The sequence below is a fragment of the Myxocyprinus asiaticus genome, chromosome 24 (assembly GCF_019703515.2).
Source record: "Myxocyprinus asiaticus isolate MX2 ecotype Aquarium Trade chromosome 24, UBuf_Myxa_2, whole genome shotgun sequence".
Classification (NCBI taxonomy): Eukaryota; Metazoa; Chordata; class Actinopteri; order Cypriniformes; family Catostomidae; genus Myxocyprinus; species Myxocyprinus asiaticus.
The window spans coordinates 19,363,809-19,372,509 of record NC_059367.1 but is presented as its reverse complement, the minus strand read 5'-3'; the positions used below and the strand labels follow the sequence as shown (position 1 = coordinate 19,372,509).

The following is an 8,701-nucleotide window of genomic DNA, read 5'->3' as shown; positions in this document are numbered from 1 at the left end:
ACCAATCGTATTAGGATTCAGATCGCTGCAACCAGAGGTGGAAGTCATTGAAATATGGGCAAAGAAGGATCGTTCACTCTAATTACATATGGCCACCAGGAGATTGCACCAAGTACATGACAATGATGGCGCAAAGACTCGATGGCTCAAATAACACAGAATGGAACTGAATGAAATCTCGTTACTCATGCCTGCATCCTTTGGAGAGAGAGCATACCTTTAGTCATTGTTGTGTAATTAGTTCTTAAGTACAATTATTATGTTCATTTGTTTGGAGAGGCTTTTGGACACTAGGATAAATTATTTTTGTAATGCTATAACTTTTGATTGCTTTGTTGTATCAACACAAATTTGTACTCAGTCACAGATGACATGATTGTGAACAATAAAAATTCGTAGCTACCTTTTTTCCACCCTGAGATGTCAGATCAGCAGATTCTTAGAATGAGAGTCTCAGGATATATCATAATCTATATTATAATAAACAAATTACATTTTCTTTAAATTATACCAAAAACTTGACCCTCCTTGTTTATTTTATCAAGTTATAATTCATTTTGTGTATGCTACTGATACAGGAAATCTTTAAAAACACAATGAGAACTTAGTGTTAATACTAGATCCACAGTTATAGTCTTGAGGTGTTATATAAGATCACTAGGCAACAGGTCTGGATTTCACATTTATTTTGTGAGACACAATTTTTTATATATGAAATAGTTAGCTCTAAGACAAAGTTAAAACATTTAACAAAAGGTAACCAAAAGTTATCATCTGATTCAAAGATACTTGAACCATCTGTTCAAAAAAAAAAACAATGATATATCTATGATTATTCTCATATATTCCTTCACATCCATAATACAGGAGTTTGCAGAAACCACACTAAAATGGCTAATATTATAACTGAGCAAAGAACTATGAGATAGATGACAAGAATTAGCCAGCGACAGTGATACAGCCACTGCATCAGGGGGCGCTGTCTGCAGATGGAGTCACATAGTACAAAAGTGATAAGTAAATGGATGAATTAATACTTCAGTAACAAAATTAGTAAATGACTGAAAAAACAGTATGAATGAATACTGATGTAACTTACAAGCTAATGACACATCTATCGCAGTTTCTGAGGTAGCTCTCTGATCTCTTAAGCCAGGCGTGGCTACGCTCCAGGCCTGCTGCTTTCCTCCTTTGATGATGTAATGCTACTGGTGAACTGGCATTTCTGGTATTTTAATAAATATGAAATAGTTAAAAGTAGTAGTTAAAAACTATTTGACTGTAGCAGACATTTAAGATTTCTGAATATTAGCATCAAATGTAATTAATTAGCATCAAATGTCATTAGCATCATGTAGCTCAACTGTTAGAGAATAGCGCTAGCAACACCATGGTCATAGGTTTAATTCCCTGGGAACACATGGCCTGATAAATGTACATCCCAAATGCATACGTGTAAATCAAATGCATATGGTTTATAGATGTCTTTAAGCTTACATTAAAGTATTAATATGATTTGCAATGCTTTTGTAAGAATTTCTTCTCAAAAGAGTTTCTCCATGACTTTCAACAGGAATATGCGTGTGTCTATGTATAAGGTTGCTTACTTGTTTACACAGTGTGGGTCTGTCTCATATCTTGGGATTTGTTTAGAATGAGTTTGAGCAGACGCAAGAGAGGATGTCTCCTTTGGTGCTTTATTGTCAGCAGTCTGTAAGGAATTCTCCTCTGGAAATACTTGCCTAAAGAAATGTTGGATATGCTGTTTCTTTGGATATGGTCCCTGAATCACAGTATACCACACGGTTTTCAACCCATATAACTTCTGTAATGTGACATATTTCCAAGTGAAACGTGATATTCAATGTGAAAAACAGGGCAATACTTGATTTCATCCATAAGGAATTGGATCATGAAAAGTGGTTTCTATTAGGAGGGGTTGAAAATTAAAACGGACTGGTCACGTTATACGAAAAGGACAGTTGTTTCAGAGGTGAAGCAAGTTATTACATTCTGATGGAAGAATTAAAAGACAAACCTTTTATTTTCTTATGCATTTTCTTGGAATAACAATGGAGTGTGCAATAAGACCTGGAGTCAAGGGTCATTTTTGATTTCATGTTGACTTTATAAATGTATCCAAATTACCTTCTGTCCATTTGAAGGCAATCTTCTGTTTGGTCTGGTTTGTTTGTGCTTGATTCTCTCACTTCATTGTTATCATTGGACACTGAAAATGTTGTGGCTTGTGGCTCCTTTACTTTTTGTCTCTTTTTTTTACAAAATAAACCACAGGTACAGTTTAACTTAATGTAGACTGATATTGTCATATGTTTATTGACTGTGATTAAAGAGTAATTGAATGGATGAGACTTTTTAAGCGCTGACCTGGTCTTGCTTTGAGATGACATTTATGCTGATTCTACGCCGTAAATGTGGCTGGGAGTGAGACAGAAGAAAGAGAGACATGTATAATCAATATGATGACCAATAAATACCCCTGAATTACAAAGATATTGAACACATTATTCACAATTGATCTATAAATTATCAACATACACTCACTGAGCACTTTATTAGGAACGCCTGTACACCTACTTATTCATGTGACTAATCAGCCAGCCCGTCTGGCAGCAGTGCAATGCATACAATCATGCAGATACAGGTCAGGAGCTTCAGTTAATGTTCACACCAACCATCAGAGTGGGGAGAAAATGTGATCTCAATGATTTCAACCATGGCATGATTGTTGGGGCCAGACGTGCTGGTTTGAGTATTACTGTAACTGCTGATCTCATGAGATTTTCCCACACAACAGTCTCTAGAGTTTACTCAGAATGGTACCAAAAACAAAAAACATTCAGTGAGCAGCAGTTCTGTGGACGGAAACGCCTTGTTGATGAGAGAGGTCAACAGAGAATGGCCAGACTGGTTCGAGCTGACAGAAAGGCTACGGTAACTCAGAAATCCACTCTGTACGATTGTAGTGAGCAGAATAGCATCTCAGAATGCACAACATGTCGAATCTTGAGGCGGATGTACTACAGAAGCAGAAGACCATGTCAGGCACATTATTAGGATCATATTGTTCCTGATAAAGTGCTCAGTGAGTGTATCTGCATGAATTAATTTTTTTTTTTTTAAACTTTTGAAAATAAAAACAAAAAAAAAGACAAACAAAAATATATATATATATATTTTTTAACACACAACTAATCAATACCTTTTGTGATTCCTTTTCCATCTTTTCAGTTGCTTCAATTTCCTCTGCAGTAAGACACAATTTCCCCTTAAAATGCAAGTGGATCTACAAAAACTTTATACCATGAAACAAATGAGTGTGTTGACTTACCTCTCTGCTCACATGCCTGTTCCTTTATGCTACTTTTCTCCACCTGTTTCTTTATCTCCTCCAGTTCAGCACTGTTTCTCTCATGACGACACTTTAGATTCTCTACATGAGCCACCATCAGCTCCACTGCACGGCTCACTTTGGCCTCCTACACACACATGAACTGTCTGTTAACATTACAAGGCTGCTTTCCTAGGATACAGTGCTGTGCAAAAGTCTAAGGCACATTTGATGTTTCACAAAAACATTTGTCTTAAGATGTTATTATAATACAAAATATTAATTTTAGATTTCCAAACAGTATAGAATAGAAGTAGAACAAGGAGTCCTGCAAAGGTGGTATGGCCCCCACAGAGCTCTGATCTCAACATCATTGAGTCAGTCTGCGAATAAATGAGCAGACAGAAGCAATTGAGACAGCCTAAACAGAACTGTTGTAAGTTCTCCAAGATGCTTGGAACAACCTATCTGCCAACAAACTTAAATAGCTGTGCGCAAGTGTGCCTACTTTTTTAAACTTTATGATGGTAATTGATAAATCAAACTTATTATTGGCATTGTTTTTGATGGCCTAAAACTGTTGCACAGTATTGTACAAAAAACAATAATGCCTTAGTCTAAATGTTACATTGGCCCAAATACTGTATATGTGTGCAGGGGCGGTTCCACCCCCGGTCAGACGATATAGCCATTTATTTTTTATTTTTTATTTTTTTTATTACGACTGTTCCACAGTTGTGATGTCCTTTTCATCACATCAAACAATAATGCCCCTAATAAATTTTTTCAAAAGTTAGTGACTGTTCTCGTTAACCATGAGACAAGTGATGTTTAAAAAATACAAAGAAAAGTCAAAGTAAATGTTACTTTATGTACTGTTAAAATGTTATTTTAATTGGGCATAATTTCTTTTTTCTTTTTTTTAATCCCCTTTATTCCCAATTTGAATGCCCAATTCCCACTACTTAGTAGGTCCTCGTGGTAGCAGGTTAATCACCTCAATCCGGGTGGCGAAGGACAAGTCTCAGTTGCCTCTGCGTCTGAGACCGTCAATCTGCGCATCTTATCACGTGGCTCATTGTGCATGAGACTCCGCATGTGGAGGCTCATGCTACTCTCCGCGATCCACACACAACTCACCAGGTGCCCCATTGAGAGTGAGAACCACTAATCGCAACCACGAGGAGTTTACCCCATGTGACTCTACCCTCCCTAGCAACCGGGCCAATTTGGTTGCTTAGGAGACCTGGCTGGAGTCACTCTGCACACCCTGGATTCGAACTCATGACTCCAGAGGTGGTAGTCAAATTGGGCATCATTTCAAATGCTGTAATTTTGACAAATTACAAAATATTAGTGTGAAAATATTATTTAACAATTCCAAAAACGTTAAAATTGTAATGTCCTTCACCATCATTTCCACCACAGAATTCTGTTAAACCCAATACACAATTTGAGATGTGGTGGAAATGACACATTTTCATGACTTTCAGAAAAAATTTCAAAAATTACAAATGTCCTGTGATGCATGTACACTGTTGGATATTTTTAGTAGACAAACTAAAAAAATTGTGAAAGTGTACAAAATGTTTTAACGAGACTTTACTTTCTAAAAGTCCACACTGCTTAAAAGTTCAAGAAACACTCATATATTGATAGTTAGTGTGGTTTAGATCTATTCAATCAACACCAACCTATGGAGACTTGCTGTAATGTTCTCATGCTTTTCTAACCAGAGTACTGTCCAATACCTTATGCACAGCCCCAAGAACTTCTGCTGTGCTGGAGATTCGTCCAATGGTGCCCCCAATTATGCTAAGACACAGCTCAAGTTGCTGGAGAAGCCTGGCCCGCTTGATGTCTAAACACATTCCCTTAAGAGTCTAGTGAAAAAGAGAAACATGCATAAAAAATGGCAAAGGATGATTTCTAACAGAAAAATGCCAGTAAGCAAACCAGAAAGGCTATTCCAAGACTGGCTATTCCAAGACCGCACCTCAAGCATTTCCATGCCTCTTTCCACTTCCAGTTTGAGGTTGTCCTCAGCCTTGTCCCGTGCATGTTCCTCAGCCTCCAGTCTCTGGCACAGGGTGTACTGGTCACAGCGGAAAGCCAGGGACAGCTGAGAGAAAGCAGTCTGTGACAACAGCAAGAATATGATCACTATATCTATAGTACTGTACAAAGGAAAGTAAGCAAACCCTACTACCAAGTGCAAAAAAATGGGAAACACATGACTGAATTCATTTGAATATGGTCAGCTACAAAAATACATTTACTAGGATAAAAAGAGAAGGACATTTTTTTTACTAAAGGTACACTTAAAAGACCAACTGATACTCTTCAAAACATCACATTAAGTTAATGGGGAGAATATTTATCAGTTTATTGTTAATTATTTAGAGCTGACCTCTAATTCTTCCTCCGTCATGTCAACACTATGATGGAGAGAAATAACAGACATTATAATAATCAATGTCTACAAAGCAATCAAATTTGGATATCCAAGGTCCACATACCATTGATAATCTCCTAATAAAACAAAACATCCTTATAAAAAAAAATAATAACTTTTTATAACAACATAAAGCATAATTTATTAATAAATGATTTTGACTAAATGAATAAGTTGACTGAAATGTTACCACAGTACAGCAGGAAGTGCTTTGCAAAATAACACTCCAAGACACTTCAAATCTTGTGACTCTTCTATGTTTATAAGTACAAAGATAGCTGGAGTAGTCCATGTAGCATGTGTTTCAGCAGGCAAGGATTGTATATTTGAAAAGATGACTGTGGGCAAAAAAGAGAAAGGGTCTATATTGCCTAAAAAAATAAAAAAATAAAACACCTGTTGGAACTGAGCCTCTCCATAATGGACAGCTCCTCCCAGGCCATTTGGTCCTCTTGTCTTGACTCTGAAGAAAGAAAGAAAAAATCACTTCTTAATTATTTAATATACCCTTTTAATTAAATAATCAGAATATTGTGTTGAGGTGGTACCTTCCTCTGAGCCATTCTCGCTGTTTTCTGTTCTGTTGCTGCTGAGCACTTGTTGGTCTTCACAGGCCTAACCATTCATTATTGTTTAGACAAAATGCATACATTTTAAACCACAAGATTTATAGATTTAGAGAGGACTGTTTTACCTTGTAATGTAAACTGAGTTTTAGTGAAAATGTTCAATCAGTTAAATATGGTTGAAAATAAAGGCATCATAGCCCATTTAGTTTAGGAACATTACTCAACTTGTTTCCATGATGCAAAAGAATTAAGAATGGACTGATTTCAGTGTCAGCTGGAAAAAAATATATCAAGAGAGAATACTTTGCAGTGCCACTCAAGAGAATTATATCTCACCACTATACAGTACAAAATTCACAATGGAGAATGGACATAAAACACTGCAGTATCAAAGTTTTACATAGAAAAGGCTTTATGTTAAATCTGTTAATTTAATTTACAGTTAAATGTTAATTCTACATATATTTTTTTCTGGACAAATTCCTTCAAAAGCAACATTAACAGCTATTTTACTCCAACCACGACTTATTGCCCTGACTCTACTGGTCATTTATTAAAACAATGTAGCAAATATTGAGTATGTATTCAGTACACAATGCATATAAATCAAAGTCTATGGAATGAAAACACAGGCTTGCTTACCATGACGTTTGCTGTGAATTCTAGTTCTTCACCTGTCCCCTTGCTGCTTACAAGTTCAACATAATCTCGTTAAGAGATAGACGAACAAGAACACTGCAAAGGCCAATGAGCTCATTTTAGACATGTGACTGCTCTCCCACTGCCACATATTAAACTAGTATGACATAGCCAGGATTGAGAGAAAATATATACACTTAAAAATATAAACGCAACATGTAAAGTGTTGGTCCCATGTTTCATGAGCTGAAATAAAAGATCCCAGAAATTTTCCATACGCAAGATTAGGGCCTAATGAATTTATTTCAACTGACTGATTTCCTTAAATGAACTGTTACTCAGTAAAATCTTTGAAATTGTTGCATGTTGCGTTCATATTTTTGTTCAGTATAGTTCTTGTGGCCTTGCAAACATTACAGTTTACTTTTTTGGTATAAATCAAATAATGGATAAGTGAAATAACATTGGATAATGTCTACACAAGTTACACAAAAACTTCAACACATCATCCAGACATATCATGAGTTTAGTTGGGTCAGTGGCCCCTTTGAGTGATGAGGTATGACTCTGTGACAGCTTAGGTGATGAGGAAGCACATTTACTGTAATGACATCATAAGTTTTTCAGCTGAGACTCAGAATACACACACAAGTAGGAGTCTGGAAAGGTGATTGTCACCTCTTAATAATATCTGCTCAGTGAAGGAATAGTATTTCCTCTGTACAAACCTAATATAATAAAAGGAAACCAAAACCTGGTTATTGGCTTACATAGGTAGCACTATAAAGCAAAATAGGCACACTCCCAACATGAAGAACGTTCCAAAAGGTAAGATACACATAAAGGCCCCATGTCCATTTTCTTTATGTAAAAAAAAAAAAAAAAATCTGGGTAACAGTAGTGAGGCACTTATAATGAATGTGAATGGGGCCAATCAGTAAATGTTCAAATAATCAGTTTAAAAAAATATAGCCGCAAGATGTAAACATGCGTTAACATAATTTTAGTGTGATAAAATCACTTATTGACCTTTTCCGTGTAAAGTTACCCAATTTTACAACTTTGTCGTAATGACAGTCACAAACGTGACTAAAACGGCAATTTAAAGAACTTCACAGCACAAATTAACCACAAGTTTTAACAGAAGAATTACTTTGTTTTTATGAAATAAGCTTTACATTTCCGCCTTTAAACCCTCAAAAAAAAAATTGCCTCATTTCACTTCCATTGTAAGTGCCTAAAACTGTAACTTCAATTTATTTTAAAGGAGGAACAAATCAAATTTTTTTGGGGTAATTACCATCATGCCACAAAGGTGGTCGATACAGCTTAACTTGTATTGAACCCATAACCAGGGATGCAAACTCATGAGCGATGGAAAAAAAGTGAGAAAGTCCTAGCAGGTGTCCCAGATTTATAATTTATGTTGATTTGTTTGTTGTAATGATTTTGTTTACGCTTAAAGTAACCCTTTCAAGTGATTTTAAGGAAAATTTTACCTAACAACTTGGGAAAATTAGCTTAAGAAAAGGTGACTTTAGCTGAAAGGTAAGTAGTTTGCATCCCTGCCCGGAACATTCCTTTAATTTGGTTAACAAGTGAGGAGCAGCGCATTTGACAAGCATAAAAGCAGAGTAATTTGACAATGCAATAACATTTTGATCAAACAGAGGCATATATTTAGCA

At 36.0% G+C, this 8,701-nt stretch overlaps 1 protein-coding gene across 3 annotated transcripts; it reads right to left on the bottom strand.

Moving 5' to 3' along the window:
* Positions 1-837: 837 nt before the first annotated feature.
* On the bottom strand, positions 838-8,614 carry si:ch211-163l21.11 (inositol 1,4,5-triphosphate receptor associated 2). 3 transcript variants are annotated; one of them, XM_051652480.1, is made up of 13 exons: positions 7,019-8,614; positions 6,356-6,422; positions 6,204-6,270; positions 5,763-5,790; positions 5,349-5,489; positions 5,104-5,235; positions 3,353-3,500; positions 3,224-3,267; positions 2,389-2,439; positions 2,149-2,270; positions 1,608-1,742; positions 1,100-1,225; positions 838-983 (listed from the first exon to the last, which is right to left on the bottom strand). In XM_051652480.1, exons 1-13 carry the CDS (start codon positions 7,019-7,021, stop codon positions 851-853), a joined length of 1,197 nt encoding a protein of 398 aa, XP_051508440.1. In that variant the 5' UTR covers positions 7,022-8,614; the 3' UTR covers positions 838-850. The 3 variants fall into 3 exon arrangements, 1 of the variants encoding a protein (XP_051508440.1); XR_007892802.1 differs by lacking the exon at positions 2,149-2,270 and having other exon boundaries at positions 963-983; positions 1,100-1,742; XR_007892801.1 differs by lacking the exons at positions 838-983; positions 2,149-2,270 and having other exon boundaries at positions 1,102-1,225.
* Positions 8,615-8,701: the final 87 nt, after the last annotated feature.

Bases quoted from the DNA above. Each gene is read 5' to 3' on its own strand.
- si:ch211-163l21.11 (XM_051652480.1), bottom strand. The intron at 2,440-3,223 runs GTATTGATTAGT...TCTCACTCCCAG, and splicing joins TGGAAAAGGAATCACAAAAG to CCACATTTACGGCGTAGAAT. The intron at 1,743-2,148 runs GTAATTTGGATA...ACATTTCTTTAG, and splicing joins TGCCTTCAAATGGACAGAAG to GCAAGTATTTCCAGAGGAGA.